At 37.8% G+C, this 19,401-nt stretch overlaps 2 protein-coding genes across 2 annotated transcripts in view; both read left to right on the forward strand.

Annotated features, from left to right (window-relative positions):
• Positions 1-19,401, forward strand: part of LOC104277888 (importin-11-like) — a gene marked incomplete at its 5' end in the record, with an annotated part of 34,596 nt that overhangs the window by 15,095 nt on the left and 100 nt on the right. The window contains 3 exon segments of the mRNA XM_009874675.1: positions 12,795-12,890; positions 16,072-16,156; positions 19,330-19,401. Coding sequence (XP_009872977.1) covers positions 12,795-12,890; positions 16,072-16,156; positions 19,330-19,401 — 253 coding nt within the window.
• Positions 4,864-6,780, forward strand: LRRC70 (leucine rich repeat containing 70). Its single transcript, XM_009874674.1, has one exon. The coding sequence runs from the start codon at positions 4,864-4,866 to the stop codon at positions 6,778-6,780; it is 1,917 nt and encodes a 638-aa protein (XP_009872976.1).

Below are 19,401 nucleotides of genomic sequence, written 5' to 3' on the forward strand. Positions count from 1 at the left end.
AGTGTAAGGAATCTTCAATATTTGATATAATCTGAAATTTAGACATAATCCAGATGATAATGATAAAAACAAAAAAAGGTTTTGAGGTCTGGTAACTTTAATAAGATGTCAACAGCAGGTGTTACTGGGTGTAGGTAGGTGAAATGAGATTAAATGCTGATGTGTATGCTACACCAGCAGTAGGTTAGAGGCTGCATTACTTTGACTTGCAGTCATGTCTGGATAATGATGTAGACAGGAAGTTGAAAACAAAACGAGAAAGTTATGTCATAGCCCATCTGTGGAGAATACAAGCAGAAGGAAGGAAGACCAACAAGAGAATGCACTTGCTAAAAACCAGTGGGAGGGCGACATAGTTTTGCTCTTATCACAGAATGTCAGGGATTGTAAGGGACCTCGAAAGATCTAGTCCAGCCCCTCTGCCAGAGCAGGATCACCTACAGTAGGAACACGTCCAGGCAGGGTTTGAATGTCTCCAGAGAAGGAGACTCCACAACCTCCCTGGGCAGCCTGTGCCAGTGCTTTGTCACCCTCACAGTGCAAATATTTTTCCTCCTATTATTGTGGAACCTCATATGCTCCAGCTTGCATCTCTTGCCCCTTGTCCTGTCATTGGACATCACTGAAAAGAGCCTGACTCCATCCTCCTGACACTCACCCTTCACATACTTAAAAGCATTAATGAGGTCACCCCTCAGCCTCCTCTTCTCCAAGCTAAAGACACCCAGCTCCTTCAGCCTTTCCTCGAAAGGGAGATGTTCCACTCCATCATCTCTGTGGCTCTGCGCTGGACTCTCTCAAGCAGTTCCCTGTCTCTCTTGAGCTGAGGGGCCCAGAACTGGACACAATATTCCAGATGTGGCCTCACCAGGGCAGAGGGGAGGGGCAGGAGGACCTCTCTCAATCTGTTAGCCACCCCCCTTCTAATACAGCCCAGGATGCCATTGGCCTTCTTGGCCACGAGGGCACATTCCCGGCTCATGGTCATCCTGCTGTCCACTAGAACCCCCAGGTCCCTTTCCCCTACGCTGGTCTCCAACAGGTCAGTCCTCAACCTGTACTGGTATTTGAGGTTATTCTTTCCCAGGGGCAAGACTCTACACTTGGCCTTGTATTTTGTAAACTTTTCCCCCACCCACCCCTCCAGCCTGTCTAGGTCTGGCTGAATGGCAGCACAGCCTTCTGGTGTGTCAACCACTCCTCCCAGTTTTGTGTCATCAGCAAACTTGCTGACAGTACTCTCTAATCCCACATCCAGGTCATTCATGAATATATTGAACAGCACTGGCCCCAGTACTGACCCCTGAGGGACCCCACTAGACACAGGCCTCCAACTAGACTCTACCCCATTGGCCACAACTCTTAGACTTCTATCCTTCAACCAGTTGACAATCCACCTCACTACCCAATCATCCAAAGCTGAAAAGAATAATTGTAGTGCTAGGAGTTGAGTTTAGTGTTTTGTGAGTTTTCACATAATTTTGTAGTGATCATGAGAATTAAATCCTACTTTGAAAATTGGCTTGAACACAATTTAAATATGGGTGACTTTGAACTTGTTGCATGTTTTGCTACAATACATAATTTAGAGTTAGATGTCTATTTTATCACAACCTAATTTCTATTTGCTTTAATAGGAATCAGTCAGAAAACGGGTGATTTTGAAAGACCATACTGTGTGCAGCCCTTCTATGTTCTTTCAGTTACTTCTGCCTGTCATTTTATGCACAGTTTGACAAACTCCTATTGCTCACACTTCATGTTTTATTGACAAGGAGTCATTGTTAAATTAGATTTTAATATGTTAAAAAGCAATGATGTTAATAACTTTATTGATGTCAGCATAGTAAGGTAAGATTCACTTCAGGATTCAAAACCACTTTTCTCTGTTGCCCTGTGAAGCTGTATTCACATATAAACCTGGTATGTCTAACACTGGAGGGTAAGATTTGCAGTGAATAAAATATACCACTGTTGGAGCTGCCTGATCTTGTTTGAAAGAAATGTTTGAGGTTTTCTTTTTTAAATGTTTTCCTTTCAGTTTTGAAGTAGTAACAAACTTCGAGATACAAGCCAGTTTGAGCAGTGGTCCTAGTGTTTTTTGTGTTTTTTCCCAAAATGGTATCAGTTACGGGCCATGTTATATTGCCTTTTATTCTTAACAGATACTACTTTCAGGTAGCATGCACTATTAATGAAGCAATACCTGGAAATGACAACCCCATCTGATCTGCATTTCTCCAGGTGCCACGTTAACAAAGTGCGAGACAAGACTTTCTCCAGATTTCGTAGTGCGAATTGAATGAATCCATAATCTGGATTAAGATTTTTCTTCTCTGTTTTGTACATGGAATCTAAGAATCAGAAAGGTCAACGGTGTACTTAGAACCACAGGGCAGCTGGAGTCTGAGCAAAATTCATACAAATATTTTTCCCCTCACTTGATTCTGTTTGACATGTGTAATCTTTTTCAGTTAACTCCTGTTGTTCTCACCTGTATCTGGAATACTCTCCTAATCATCTTGGGTGCTGTTAAAAAACAGGCAATGTTTTCCCTTTAAGGAAACTACATGTTTTAGTTTACTTTAATGAACTATATTTTACATATAGTGAAAAATTAAAATGTGCGAACAAATAGTTATATCTGAAGAGCCATTAGTTTCGTATTTGTTTAATCGCTTGAGAAAAAAGAACCAAATGCCATTCAAATTCTGGGTTATAGTTGATAGAGACTTTGTCTGAAGTGGCCAACAGACTGATTTTACTGGTCCTGCTGATTTCTAACTCCAGACCAGATATTGTAAGAGGTATTGACTCTGATAAAATGGAAGGTTGTTAGTTTTAGCTTTTTTTTTTTTTTTTTTTAAAAAAAGTAATCCCTTCCATCCCAACTCTGAGTGATTTTGTCCAGCTCAAGTTGAAAAATTGGTCTTGACATTGAATGTTCTACAGATTTCAAACATAAAAATACAATTATATGTGATCAGAAACTCTTTTAAAAAAATAAACACTTGAGAAAAGTAAGTTTCTTTTGGCAGAATTTGGGAGAAAGCCTCTTCAAAAGCATGTCCTTGTTTATTCTGCTTCCTTTGTCATGTGCTTCATTCATTTCAGTTTGTATTCTTATAGGCGAATATATTTGATTGATATTTCACCGTGTATGTGAAATTGTGCTTCCTTTCTGAGATCATTGTGGCTGAAGTGATTTGATTCTTCTGCTGTTGTGTCTCTTCCTTGGGTATGACTGCTGGTGGGCTTTGTCATCTTCGTTTTGCTGAGGAGAACATCTCATTACACTATAAATCATGACTTGATAGTTATGTTGCTATTTGTAGGTTTAATTTCTAATTTATCATCTCATTTTGTTTTTTCCTCTTTCCCCCTTTGATGATGTGACTGGACTTTGCAGGTACCTAGTCCCTGTGACGGCTAAACTGAGGGTGTAATCTCCGGTACTTAAGCAAGGGGGGATATTTATAGCTCTTGTTTGTACTAAGTGCTTATCCACACAGGGGACACTGCAGGAAACAAAAGCTGTGGACCGGAGGTGTGGCTATCAGAGTACATATATATATATTTTGACCGCGCGGATAAAATGGCTTTAAAAGAAAAGTGACCTAAAGTGAGACCTAAAAATGTGTTTGGATCAAGTCTGAAATACAGCAAATATGCTGAGGTTTAGTGGCATATCATGCAGTTCTCATCTCTGACTTCCTTAGAATCGCTGGCAGGATGTGCCAGAGGCACTAGGGCTCTGCTCTCCAGACCTTCCTCTTTTCCCTCTCTGCTGGGAAGCTGGGGGGTGTGGGGGGGTACGTGGCAGCAGCAGTCTGGCTCTGCAGACAGAGACAGACCAGTATGACTGCTGATAGAGATTTAGTAATACAGCTCTAATTCCAGTGGAAAGATAAGGGATTTACAGATAATGCACTTGTGCTCTACATTTAGGTATGCTTTATTCCAAAAGTTAGATATAACTTAGAACTCTTTTGAGATCTCCTAGTTAAAAACAATAGTTTGAAAACAAACAACACTGATAAAATCCCCACAACAAAAAGCAAAATAGCAAGTTACAAACTAAGATAGTTCTTGGTTTTCTAGAAACAAATCATTGAGATTTCCTTTCCAACAATACTTCTGAAGCACAGATAAAATGGCTTCCTGTCCCAGGGTTTCCTGTATCCATGGCAACCTGACTTTAAGCACTTCTTTTTCAGTTTCCTGAGCAAACAGTTGCAAATCCTGAGGCAAAATGTGAGTGTTTTAGAACTTGGCAATACTGCCTTTACAAAGGTTTCGCAGATGAGTGTAGTCAGTCAACTTGTAACTTGGTCCGACGAACTGCAAAATGGCAAAATAACAGAAATAGTGAACTTCAGATTTGGGGTAAGGAATTGGTTTTATTTATTTTGACTGTAACTCAGCTTTATAAAAGTAAAAATCAAATTATAAATGAGCTGCCAGTGAAAGAAAGCTTGTTTCCAGCTGGCTTTTCTACTTGAATGCAGTTGAAACATTTCCTAGTCGTTGTTAACTGTAGAAAGTAGTTAATAAACAGTAATTAGAATTTATTAGAAGCTGTCATTTTGGCAGCTTAGTTAGTTTTATGCTGCAACTAGTTAAATATTTTCTGGCTAGGTTGGCAGTATGTTTATTTCATTGTTGATTTACTTTGAAATTTTTTTCAGTGTACTTCAAATTTATACTTAATTTTTAACATGCTTATTTGGCATCAAAGGAGAATATGTGAAATACCACTTGAAAGCAATACTTGTATTTTAAGGAGTGTACATGTAGAATCTTTAAACTTCCGAATTAATGATATTCATAAACTTGTTTTTATCTCTACTAGCAAAGTCAGAGATGAGTGAGAAGGCCAAAGACAGGGATATGTGTGGTCTGCAAAGTTCTCCACCCTGCCTGGGAGCATTCCTGTATATCCTTAATTGTTTTCTTTTGATGCTGCTCCAGAAGGAGGCTCTTGGCTGTCCAGCAGCTTGCCAGCTCTGCACAGGGAGACAAGTTAGCTGTCGTAACTTAGGGCTTTCGAGCATCCCACGGAACTTGCCAAAAACGACAATTCTTGTGTACCTCAGTGGGAATAATATATCGCATGTCACTCCAAATGAGCTGAGAGGCCTTCAGAAGCTTGCAGCACTCTACATGGATAACTCTAGTATTTCGTATGTACACCCAAAAGCTTTTGTGGAACTCCCCAAACTCTGCTACTTGCATCTAAATAACAATAATATCAAACGCCTGGATCCAGGAATCTTTGAAGGTCTTTCCAGTCTTCATTGTTTATATCTTCAGAATAATCAAATAGCTTTTGTTCCCAGAGGATTATTTAGTGATCTCGTTTCTGTTAGATATTTAACACTTCAAAGAAATCGTCTCAGTGTGCTTGGAAGTGGGACTTTCTTGGGAATGATGAATCTCCAAACGCTTAACCTAGCCAATAATAAGATTTCACGGATATCTGATTCAGCATTTCATCATCTTGAAAACCTTGCATATTTGTTCCTTGAAGGTAACAACTTAACATTTGTGCCATCGAATGCTATTGGAAGGCTCAAAAATCTTGAAAGACTTTCTTTGTCTCACAATCCTATTGGATCAGTACATCCTTTTGCATTTAAAGGACTTAACAAGCTTAGATATCTGTCTTTAAAAAACGTAAAGCTAAAATGCATTGCTGTAAATGGATTTTTTGGATTAAGCAACCTTAGCCAGTTAATCTTAAGTTATAATGATTTAGAAAATGTAAATTCCAGCACTTTTACTTTATTGAAAAATTTAATGTATCTGCAGCTAGACAGAAATAAAATAACCAGTATTGGTGATGGTACCTTTGAAAAAATGGGACAGTCGCTTAAAGTACTCAATTTAGCATTTAATAATATTACAGAGTTGCAGCCTGAAGTGCTAAAGCCCTTAGTGTCTTTAACTCACCTCCAGGTAAATTATAATCCTTGGAACTGCAGCTGCAAAATGCTCAGATTACTTAATTGGCTTGCATCATCTCCTGTTTCTGTAAAAATTCACTGCCAGAGTCCTCTGAATATGCGTGGTAGACCTTTGCAGTACATTAAGTGGACTCATTTTGCAAACTGCAGTAGCCCCACTGCCAGCCCAGAAGCAGCAGCCTGGAGTCTGGGCTCTGCGGGTGCCTCTCACAGCGCTACCACCCTGCTGATGGCGTGGCATAAAGGGAATGGGCACAACACATTTGTCAATGCAGAAACTAAATATGCTGCTTCCTGGGAAGGAACCACAGCTGCATCTGCTAACCCCTTGCCTTATGAAGAGAATGCCGCTGAAATTCCATCATGGGCAACCACAGTGTTATCGACATTACCAGTGCAGATACCAGCACAGATTTCGCCTGTTAACAGAACTGTAGAGGATGGTTCACTTCCAACAGATGCTGCTTCTGTATCATTAAAAACATCCCTGGTTTGTACGCAGCAGGTTGAAAAGCTGAATCAGGCTTTTGACATTTTACTAGCCTTTTTCATTCTGGCTTGTGCTGTGATCCTGTTCTTAATCTGTAAAATTATTCAGTTTAGGCAGAAACTGAAGGTGCTGGAAAACTCTGGGGAAAAGAGAATAGAATATTACGGGTTCTATCAGCCTGGCAGATACAATATAACTGACACAGTACAGTCTCTAACTCGAAATTCAATGGGACATTCAGAACTGGACCAAATTAGGCTGCTTAAGCGAACAGCATCTGAAAATCAGGCACAGGTCATACTGTTTGAACATTCATCATTGTAATTTGTCTCATTCAACTTATAATGTTAACTTTATTGTGATTTAAAATGTCGAGAACTCAGGAACTCAATCTTCTAAAAATACCTTCACTGATTAAAATTGGTTGGTAGAATTGTGGGAAATGGTATAATTTGGATTCAGCATCATTTGCTTCCTGAATGTTCTGAAGTTTATTGATTTTTATTAGACGTCATTTAAATCTGACGTGGAGAGGTATATTACCCTCTGTCCCTGTTTTAGGAATCTTTCACCTAGCTCTAGTATACATGCAGTGTAATGTACACGTATATTTATTTTTATTTTGAAGTACTTAATGGTATAAGTTTCTATAGAAATTCCATAGCTAACTTGAAGCTTGAAGCAAGCAAAACATCAGTTTTTAGCAGGATCATGAAGCGAAAATATCTGAGGAAATGAGAAAAAAAAGCGCCATGCTTAGTTTATTGTGGTGTAGTTTCTGCTTTGCCTCTGTCAGTCATCACAGTGGAATAAAAAAGAGCATACTTAACATCTAGCATGATCAAATTCTCAAGGAAAGTAAAGTGTAAAATTACACAAATTTTACTCACACCTATGACATACTTTAATATACACAGTTGTGTTTTCAGTCTGTAATGAATATATTAAAGTGATTTTTTTTTTGTTAGTGTGTATCTGTATAATTTTATGATAATACTTGGAAATGGAGTTTATAGGGGAACTAAATATCTGTTGAACTGAAAAATTGACCAAGTTTATTACGTCTCATGTAATAGAGCTGGTTAATTATTGTCAATAAATGTATTTTGTCATCTATACAGTAGTAGTTTGAGGGACTTTTTGGCTATATAAAAGGTATAAACTGAAGAAATATACTATAAATAATTGTAGATTAATTGCTGAAAATATTTGCGTATTAGTGGTTTATGTTTGAAAATATCAGGTGAAAGTACATTTTCTTAGTGAAGACCTAATTTTAGCCTTCAACTGCAAAAGATCGATATTATTTTACTATATAGTTTGCACTTGTTTTAACTTTTTGTTTCAAATATTGATGTCATTTTATTGTCAAGTTATATCAAGTGTGTTGTAGCTTTATGTTCAACTTGAATTTTTTTTCATGTTGTTGCAGGAAAATTTCATTTATTCAGGAAAAAGTCATAAAATATGTTCCAAATAGTCCAGTCTTCTAAAATTTTTGGCTAGCTGCATAGGACTTATATTTGTATCTGCTGTTTGTCTTCTCCAGGCCCTGTGCCCTGGAGAGACTTCAGCCACTTGGTTTACGAGCTACACAACTTACAGTTAGATCCTTTTGAACAAGGGAGAATGGAGAACAGTGTTTTGATAGTCTGTCCTCCATGGGATCAAATTAAGTTGTGTAGAAGTATCTTGGAGTGCCAGGATCCAGGCTGGAGACTGAAGCATTCTACAGATGAGCCAGAACTGCACTCAGGGTTCTCACCCACCTGATTTCTTCTGGTGTCACTCACTTGCGTGGCCACCCTGTGCTGCTCCCTGTTGTCCTGCGTGTCCATCTCCAGTTCATTTCCTGGACCGACAGATTTTTATCTGCAGCCAGTACCTCTGTAGACCTTGACTGCACTGCATGGGTGTGAATGTGCAAGCCGGCCTCGGTGGCAGCTCGTCTCTATTGAATATCAATAATCGTGTATCTGTTTACTGTGTCATAATAGTATATTTCACTGTAATTTGCTGTATAATAGATCAAATACTTTACTTTTATGGAACATGTAATTCAGCTACTTGGGCAAAAGCTTAAAAGTATTTAGGATTGCTTGAGTAGAAACTTAAAAATAATTTTCTGCTTCTAGATCAGATGTTAAATGTGGTGGACAAATGTTTTTAGGGAAGGAAAACACTGACTCTAATTCATGCTAACTTTTCTTTTTAGATGGCTAATCCATTGCAGCCTCTTCCTCTTTAACTCATTTCTGTTACTCTCTGCCTCTCCTACATAATTCCTTGTGATCAGTGTTAAATTTGTTTTCAGTTAATCACTGCACAATCAGTGATTGCACAGTAATAGGTTTTTGCAGGTTTATGTGCTGCATTTCTGAATTTTCAATTTTATGTGGATGCCTTCAGAAATAATGGACTTAATAATGGAATCTAGTTAAGTTTTGATTGCTAGAAATGCTGCTGTGCCGTTGTTAGAGAGGAGTTTTGAGCGTGGGTAAATATTGAAGTGGAGCAAACCTGTTTCTCAAAGAAATCTGACAGGGGACAGCTCTGGATTTTTAGGTTCTGATTTCCACAGCTACTCTGCAGAAGAGCGTGAGAGGTTTCCCTCTGAAGGTGTGACCTTCCCACTGACAAGTTCCTGTGGTTGTTTGTCAGGTATGAAACTCACCATCTGTGGTGATGGAGCATGGAAAAAAACCTATGCGGTCAGAGCTGCTTGTGACAGCAAAGAGTTGGAGTAGTTGGAAGCCGTCCTATGGAGTTGTGTTATCCTCTAATATCCATCTTGGCAACAGTTTGGATTAGACTAAAAAGTAATGGAGAGATTTGTTGTGCGGTTGTTTGGGGGAACTGCCTTTCTTCTTAGTTAGTAGCTTTGGTATTTAAAAGTTACAGAATCACAGAATGTCAGGGGCTGGAAGGGACCTCAAAAGATCATCCAGTCCAGCCCCCCTGCCAGAGCAGGATCACCTACAGTAGGTCACACAGGAACGTGTCCAGATGGGTTTTGAATGTCTCCAGAGAAGGAGACTCCACAACCTCCCTGGGCAGCCTGTGCCAGGGCTCTGTCACCCTCACAGTGCAACTGTTTTTCCTCATATTTTTGTGGAACCTCATATGCTCCAGCTTGCATCTCTTGCCCCTTGTCCTGTCATTGGACATCACTGAAAAGAGCCTGGCTCCATCCTCCTGACACTCACCCTTTACATATTCATAAACATTAATGAGGTCACCCCTCAGCCTCCTCTTCTCCAAGCTAAAGACACCCAGCTCCTTCAGCCTTTCCTCATAAGGGGGGAACTGGAGGAATTGAACAGGGGAACTGCTTAAGTGATGCTCCTGTCCTCAGTTATGATTCTCGTGGGGACAGTGTTAACTGTTCCATTGTGAAAGTTCTTCTGAATACAGTGTTCCTGTCTCGGAATCTACTCATATGACTTTCTAATATATTTCTGGAAACAAGCAGGATAACTTTAATGTTATTTAAGAAGTGCTAGATTGGTTTGCATGGTGCTATTTCTCTTCTGTGAAAATAAGGCCTGATGCATTTCATATTACCATTGAAGTTCATTTGAAGTTTCTTTTTTTCAGAGCACAATGAGCCTATACTGTCTTCATTCTTCACCAGCATGTGTCTTATATTCTAAAAATAGTTGGATTGTTTAATGATTCCGTACTTGATAAACATTTCAGTGAGTCTTTTTTAGTAAGAAACTTCATGTCTTGTTTAAAGGGGTAAAATAAAAGAAGTGGGAGAAAAGAGAAGGTATATTTACTGAAAGGTATTTACAGTTACCCCATTTTGAAAGGTATTCTTCATTCTTTAGCTTTGCTTTCCTCAAGAAAAAAAAAAAACACATGAATTTTCTTTTACTGAAGAAATAAAATACCATTCCACGTTTGTTCCATAAAGTTAAAATATTCTCTCCAAATTAAGGAATCAGTGATTTCTCTTTGTGCTTTGGAGCTAAATACCAAGAACAGTTTGGGGACTCTTAACAGCTATCATCAATTTCTTCTGGACAACCAGAGGTCCTTGGAGACACAAGATACTGAAATGATGCCTTTCCCTCCTATCAATTTGCAAGTTTGGTAAAAAACCTCTAGAGTTAATAAGCTCTATGCCTACAGTATTTATTTACATGTTGGTTAATTAAAGCAACTTCCCTGAAGGGATTGACCATAATTAGCCCTGCAGCTAATGAAAAAGCTGTGCCTTTTGGCATTGGATCAAATGCCTTCTCCCTCCCAAACTACAATTTCTGTGGCAGAGATTCTTTATGCAACTTGTAAGGAAGAAATATAAGGACCAGGTAATGGGTGGCAACCTGTATTGTTAATTAAATAGTGCATATGTACAGGGCAGTTTACTGCTCCAGGATGCAGAGTGTTCATGTTTGTTCTTCGTGTAATGCCCCTTGTCCTCTGTTGACGTGAATCTGAGGGCAGATGTTTCCTTCCTCATGTCGGAAAATATTAACCACGTTTTTCCTAGGGATGCATTTCGAAAAATGTATGAGACAAAAGAGCGATGCTAGGGAGGTGTGCTAGGTGAGAGCCTCTGACTTCAGTGAAGAATCCTGCTCTGTCCCGGAGGGCTCAGTCTGCAGGCTGCTGAGCAAGCAGCGCGCACTTTCTTGGTGGTGCTATTTCTGTAGAACCCCACAGAGTTTCCGTCTTGCAGCGTGTGAGACTTTGCTGTTCTGAGTGAGATGGGGAAGCTTTTCGGCAAAGGAGAAAGTCTCTTTTAAAATATGTGCTTGAAAATAAGAATAAGCAAGGCTGAATGAAAATTCTGTTGGTTTTCATTTTGTGGAATTTAGGAGGCTCTAGCTTCATTGTCCAAAATACAATTCAGATCCTGGCATTTGGTGTTTGCTGAATAGAAAAGCTAACAGAAATAATCCGTTGGAAACAAAATGACCATGAGTTGAATCATAATCTTATCAAGACAGATTTAAAATAAATATTTTATATGCTTACTGTTCTATCTCAACATGCATTTTTTCCCAAAGCATCCATTGCTATATAAAGTCTGTCATATACATAAAATTTTATTGTATACATGACAAATTTTTTCAAGTGCAATAATTAATGTACAAGGAGCTGCACTTTGTCCAGTTTTTCAGTTTTTGTCCAAAACGAAAAAGGAAACAAAAGAATATTAAGGAATAGACTTGTCTAGGTTGAAATTGAAAGGATCAAACTTCAATACACAAATTTAGTATTCATTACCTTTAAACAAACACAGGTCAAGTCTGCTTCTGCCTACTAGACAACATCATCTTTTAGGGAAAATTAAGCCTGAAATTCTAAACAGGGAGTAGTAAAATGCTTCAGTCCATGGCAGTACCAGGAAGAGAGTTGTAGTTCACCAGTTATGCCATTTCTGTTTCCTTGCTGCTTGTAGCTGGAGCTTTCACAGTCTTCCTGAGATGAACATCTTTACACTTTGCAGCATGCTTTTACCCTTTTGGAGTTCACAGAGTAGGAGCTTGTGCATGGGAGTGCCACCATAGTGCATCTCCAGTGTTACACCCACAGCTGCAGGAAATTCATGAGAAACAGCAGTCACTGCTGCTTTCCATAAACTATGAGCAGGTGCCACCTCCTCTATGGTCATGGGGAGATCAAGTTCCTACGCCCTTATTCTACAGGCACATAAGTTCTCATGGCAGGGGCAGGTCTCTAAATGTAAGCATTTAGTGTCATTTTGGGTGTCATGGGGGGGATCCTCTCCGCACTCAGGGAAATGGAGTTTGTACAGAACTGGGTACAGTTGCTTTTCACCCTCTCTGGAGACATTCAGCAGCCTAATAGGGTGAAGAAATAACCTGTAAAACTGGACAGAGAAAGCAATAGAGGAGTATACTATCTTTACAAGCTGCCCTTTGCTCGATGGTTTGTGCGTAGGTTTTGCTTTGAATGACTTTGTGGAGAAATATGTGTAAATGTGTTAGGAATAGAAGCCGTTACTCTGACCTCCCTGAGAGCAGGAGTATGCCCTCCCCACTCAGTTCTTGAGTCCTTTGCTAATGTATTTTTTTCTTCTCTTCCATTTACAGTTATTTCTAGATTTTCAACAGTGGCATATGAGGTTTTATTCTATTTAAGAGTAATGTTTCTTGCACATTTTTGTAGCCTTTGTGTAGTTAGAAAAAATATTGAATTAGCTGTTTGAGTGCATGCACAGCTAACCAGTAAGCAATGAAAATACTGCTTAGTAAATGTGCTCTGCAGTTATTGAGCAAATTTCCTGTTTAGTTCCTTTAGCCAAGTCACTTTCCTGTACTTTTCCAAAGTTATCCAAGATAAATTTTGTTCTTTTCCAGTGTTATCCAAGAAAAATTTTGTGGTATCATCAACATTTCAGTTGAAGGGCTGCATGACGTTATGACTGAAGATCCTGAAACAGGAACCTACAAAGAGTAAGGGGAAAATCTAATTAGTTTTTGTGTGTTTACCAGTAGTGCTACCGCTTTACATGTAGTGTTTTGATTGGAAGAATCTGTAGGCAGTTAAAACATGCTCCTAAGAGTTCTGTTTTTACAGGAGTGGATGTTTTGGTAAGATAGAAAATTTTAGTCTTAAGAGAAAATAATTGTAATGGGGAAGGGAGGGCTTAAAAAAGACAGTCAACATGATTTTACATAGTGCATTATGTTATCTACTAAATAATGTCTGAAAATGTTCATGTGCTCAGATTTACTTGTTGCTCATTTATGTCTAAAACTACAATCCCACAAGGCTGAATATCAATAAGGTGGTGGCTCAAAATTTGTTTGACATCTGGAGTTTAATCAAGATCTTTTTCCTAAATGCCTCAGCCTCATTGAGTGGACCTAGTTTACAATACTTCGTGGCCTGGAGAACTTGAAAACCTGTCCCACAGTTCTCCCCTTTCAGTTGTTTCACTTCACACACCTGCTGCTGACAGGGCATACCTCAAAACACAGTTTCCAGACCCCGGAGCAAATGTGTGTTTGTGGCAGGGCTGCTTAGAATGCACGGCCACCCAGCACCACACTCAGTCACCTCCTGCTGGCTCCCAAGTTACTGGTGGTATTCCATCAAAGACTGAAATGTAAAAAATCCCAAAACCACTGGGTAACAGGAATTTATTTTCTTTTTAGGACTTTTTTAGATCTTAATGTTGGGGGTTTTTTTCCCCTATAATGTTGGCATAGTTCTAGAGTTGCAGAGTTGCAAGGCATTAAAAACAAGTGCTCTGCTTGATATCTCTGCAGATGCTATATTCTAATTACGCTATTTACTGGATGCAAAGAATCAAACATTTTCTGACTTCTCACTGTACTTTTCCAAAATCTGGACATTGTTTTTGCTTTCTAAAATACAGGCATGCTGAACTAGGGATATATTTTTGCTGACAGATACTAAATTGGCTGTTTGAAAGATTCTGACATTCGTCTTATAAATTTCAACGTAATCTGAAAGTAAATAAAGTGAGAGCACTCATCTGGAGTTGTAGGTGCTATTCTGGCTTTGCAAATTGAAGACAAATGTTTTAAGCCTGAGCTGGTTCAGAGGGAAAAAAAAAAAGTGTACTCCACTGATCATCATAATACTTAATTACTGTAGTGCAGAGACTTAAAACAACATGCGTATTTAGCATAGGAAAATCAAGGCTGAAACAATTTAGAACTGCAGCCATGAAAAGGGTGAAGAGGGGGCAAACGTGCACAGGGAAAACTCTACAAGTTAAAGGAAAGCGTTGGCTTAAGTGTAAACTGACCATGAATACAATTAAACTAGAAATTTGAATCTGGTGGGAGTTAGAGCAATGAGATTTTCAAAGAGCCTTTTTCAAATACAAAGATAAAGGTCTTGCCAGTTTTTAGATGGAATTTTGTTCAGGTTAGGAAAATGATAACGTACTGTGCCTTGGTTTACACAATACAGAAGGATTGCTCTCAGATATCCTAATGTTTATGTTTTGCTTTGTAGTGATAATTACAGGAAAGCTTCACAGACTTCAGATTTTCTGGAAAGGAGAGCCACTGCTGTAGTCTCGTCTCACCAATTTTCACTTTTATCTCAGTTTTATAATCTTTTTTTTTCTTTTTTAGTTTAGTTGGTTAGTTGGTTGATTTTGGAGTTTTTGTTTTTATTCCCTCCTCTCCCCATTTTTTTAATTACTCTGCGTGGCACCTAAAATTTAACAGGGTCTGAAAAAGTTAATTCAGTCATGTATGTTTTGGCAATTGACATATTTTTATCTCCTTTTCCTTCAATAAACCGAGCTGAAAGAGATCATGCCATTTATGAGAAGACATGAGGTTATTATTCTGAAATAACTAATTTCTTTGTTAGAAGTGGCTTCCCTGTTAGTATTTGACCCATCTATCATGCTGTTTAACAACTGTTTCATACATATCTGAACACATGTTAACAGAAAAGTGAATATATAAACAGAGTGAGTGAGCATTTTCATATAAAATCACAATTTTTGTAATCTTAGGAACTTTCTGAAAGAAAGTTATACAGCTTAACTGCAGGAACGTTTCACATGCTAGTAGAATACAGCAATTAAAAGTGCACAGCAGTACAGAGCTGAAAATGAGCAATAATTTGCATCTGTCTTGATATTTTATAATACGTGGATTATGTGTCCTTCATGCCGTGGAACATACATAGTACATGGAGGCAAGTTGTTGTCACCTGAGTGATTTTTAAATCCTTTTGGTTTTTAAGGCAGATTCTCTTGGAAAAAAATGGAAAAGCGGTGGTATGTTTGTGCATTCTTTCAATGTAAAGAATGTAAAGTGAATGAGAAGCACATTTCCGTTAGGATAGCTTTCAACAATGTACTTATAAAGTCTATTAAAACTGTTTCAAGAGACGCAAAACCCTCTGGCATTTAAACTATTTTTTTTTCCACATTTTCTGGTTTATACTACTTTTCTAATGATAGCTAAAATACAACTGTTACTTGTGTCTGTTGGTTCCTACCAGTTGAGAGTGGGGCAAAACTAGAAATAAGTTTAAAAGCTTGCTTTACCTGCTTCAAAAAACCCTCTTTAAATAAATGACTACAGAAGCTATCTCATTTCTGTCCACCTAAAACATTATTGTTCAGTGTCGTGAAGATTTTAGTGTCTAGAACCAATCGCAGTGACCACAGTATTTTTCAGGTCCTCTTATTAAAGATCTCACAGGAAAACATGAGTGTGATGAGAAATCTCTACTAGTTTTGCATATGTGCTACTCTGATTTTCATGTTGATAGGATACAAAGTGCTCATATAGAACTTTCTTGGAAAGATGGGGGGATTTGTCAGGAACAGTAACTTTTTCTATGTTTTTTTTTAAAAAAAAAAACACAACACATAGTCCATTTTCTATATGCAGAAATGCATTTTTAAGCCAAAACTTGAACTAAAACATGGAGGATAACTAAAATTGTTACAGGCCTGTAGGGGACACAGGACATACCTTCAGGCTTCTTTAGATTCGCTGTTCTCAAAAACTACTTGCTGACAGATTGACTAACTTTCAGCAAACTCCCACACCTGCCCAGTGTTTTTAAAAGTGCTTTAAAGTAGTGTCTAATGAAAATGTATGTTAAAATTATTCTTATTCTCATTCTTAGCTGCATGTTGATGTCTAATTTTGAAGAGCCCAAAGTTACAGAAGATGAGGAGCCTCCCACAGAACAAGATAAAAGAAAAAAAATGGTAAGTTTTAGATGTTTTGTTCAGGTAAAGAACTAATTACATGATTCACTTGTGTCAGACTAAATTTTTTGCCTTTGGAATTGTTTCATTTATTGTTCTTGGAAAATTCATCTCTTGAATCAAAAAATAAAAATGCTTCGATGACAAACTTTGCCAGCCTCAAGACTTATGCTTTTGCTATCCTTTTGAGTCTTGGAAAATATTGTCAAAATAAACATCATCTGTTCATAAAATCTGGACATGATAATACTAAGACACTAAAAAGTTTATTGAAAAACAGAATGTTATGGCCAAATTTCTCATATTTAAAACAATCTGTATTATTTTGGACTACAATGTGTTTTACCTGAATGGCTATTGATCTATATGCTTACATAGGGCCTTTTGCTAACATGAAGAACTCTTAATAAGGAGCTCTGATTTAGATGAAGATACCTGAATTAAGTGCCATGTAATTTTGTTATTTTTGCCAAACCTAATCTGTGAATGTTTTGTGATTTAAATTATCTTTGTACGAGCTCAAGGAAATGGGTTCTTCACGCAGAAAACTGCAGTGTGTAGGTGCAGTGGAGTACAATAGTCTGAACTTTTGGCATGAGCGATTACAAAATGCAGAATTGCGTTATTGAGTATATGTTTGTAGTCCTGTTGTGCATCAGTGTTAACTGACCTATGTGTACCTGAAAGAATGTTTGTGGACAGTACTTTAGTACTTTATTTGGCAGAAAAGAGTTTGGATGGCTTTTGGTAGTTTGTTTTAATCTGGAGTTGTGGGTTTTTTAAGCCGTTGGATGGCTTTTCTTTTAAATACTAATCAGTACATGGCCCCTTCTTAAAGAAAAAATCATAGACTGGCTTGAGTTGGAAGGAGCCTTAAAGATCATCATCATTCTTGCAACATCGCAGTCGTAACAAGGATGCTATTCTGGGGTCCTCCCATGACGTTACAGAGTCAGTGGCCATTTGAATAAAGATAAGTGGTGTTGCTCTGCTAAGGAGGAATAAGAACTGGTAAGGATATGACAACACAGGATTTAATTTAAAAAGGATATATCATCTGCCCTTGCATGTAGCTTTCCATTTTCTTTCTAAGGAGTTGCTTACAATTTGTTCCTCAACTCTTTAACATTCATCTTAAAGATGTTTCTAGCCTTTGTTTCTGTGGTCTACACAAAATAAATTGTCATATGTGAACATTGCAGTTTCATTTTCATTTTGGATCTCATAATCTCTGTAACTATTTCTGTGGTTTCTCTATCGTCTAGATCCTAAGCATTACAAAAATCCTTCATTTTTCTCTTTTCAGTTTTTTTATAAGAATGATTATTCGTGGTATGTTTCACACTTGAGCCTTCTATACTATAATTTTTTCAATTCATTCAGTATATTCTTTTTCTTTTTTATACAATTTCTCACATCTGTTAAAGCAAGCACACTCTAGTTGTTATGAATGTCAGCTATAAATTCATTCTGAATCCCAGCTGATTTTTTTGTGAGTGATGCAGAAATTGAGATTTGCCAGTTCTCATGGCTGGTTCAAAATGACATAGGTAATCAGGGTAGGCCACTAGTAAAAGTGTAAGGATTGTTAATCACGGCCTTGAAAGTTTGTAATACGGAATTATTGAGTAGATGAATTTGTCTTGGTAGATCTTGGTAGTTGATATTTCAAGGCAAATTTTTCTGACTTCACATTCTAAATCTGAATACTTTAACTTAAACAAGGGTTTATGGTAGGGTCACATAAGTCATACAGTAACTAAATATGTAGATTAATTGGTTTGTTAGTTAAAAGGTTGTTAAAGGCTAAAAAGCTGGTATTAGGAATACTGAGGGAATGATTAAGAGATTTACAATATGAAAGGTGAGATGGCCATAGTAAGAAAGAACTTGCAAGCACTGATGGAAGAGGCTAAAAAGTATCCTCCTTGTTTACTAAAGTTGTTCATAAGAAATAAGACTAACTTCTCTTTTTTGCTAATTGCAGTGGTTTTGAGTGTGTTTGGCTTATATTTATGTGGCTCTTTCAGTCAGTGTTTTCCCTTGTTTTAGGTGTAATGTTATCTCAGAAGATAACAATTTAAGATCTTCCGAGACAGCTAAAGCATGCAAATAAAATAATGCACTTATTTATGGAGTTGCAGTGCACAACTCATCAGAGACAGACAGAGGCTCTAGTGAACAAACCCCGTTTGACTCATTTTAGAAAAGCCTGTGAACTCTCACACTTCGGTTTATTACTGTTTAGTGATTCTTTGGATGGAATGTGAAATATGTATATGTGTATGTGTGTGTATATATATATATATGAAGTCTTGATTTTGTTTTACAGTAATTCATCTGCCTTTGTTAATTGCATATGTCCACATATGTTGTCCTGGCACCACAAGACCCCCTCCTTTGGCTGCAATCTCTCTGCAGGCCTTGTTGATCTCAACCCCTAGTGTCTGCACAAGATATAAACAGACACCTGCATCCTTTACCCCCTGGTTTAAAACATCACATGTGCCCATACCTGTCTTCTAGTATTGAAATTAAGAATAAATCCTCTGTCAATGTAGCCCCTTCATTGCCTCGTCTTGCTTTCACTAAGAAGCAGTTAACGTGGAAAATAGCGACAAATACTCTGTCCCTCCCTGCCCAAAAGAAAATGGCATAATCCCACTGGACAGCTGAGGTTGTATAGGTAGTAATACTAAAGAATTGTGTCTATTCATGTCAGGTTATCTGTTGTTCATCACAGAATCTAGTTCAACTAGTTGAACTTTTCCAATGTTTTGTTTCCTTACTAATAAAGTATAACTGACCATAATTCATACCATCACTAAAGTGCTTATTATGGTAACATCTGATATATTTTTTAGGAGTTACGGGAAACTCATTTGGCAGTAAATAACAAAACACTTTGAAATTGTTTTTCTTACAGAATGTTGAAATCTTACAGCAGACTGGGTCCATGATTTGCAACTGTTTCAAATAGTTTTAAAACGATATTTGCTTTTGATAATTAAATTGATCTTTGTTTTACAAAACTTTTTTTGTCTTGTTTCTCAGTTAAGTACAAAGAAAAGCAAAGATTGCTGTCCTGAGCTGAGATTATAATGGACATGAGCAGGTCACAGGGTATTTTTTAGTGCATTATTATGTACTTTTCCTTTACGTGTTTTCTACAGCTCGCGCTGAAGGACCCTGTACACGGCGTGTCATTGCACCAGTTTGTCTATGAGAAGCTAAAGGCACAGCAG

Source organism: Apaloderma vittatum, unplaced genomic scaffold, assembly GCF_000703405.1.
Source record: "Apaloderma vittatum isolate BGI_N311 unplaced genomic scaffold, ASM70340v1 scaffold6908, whole genome shotgun sequence".
Classification (NCBI taxonomy): Eukaryota; Metazoa; Chordata; class Aves; order Trogoniformes; family Trogonidae; genus Apaloderma; species Apaloderma vittatum.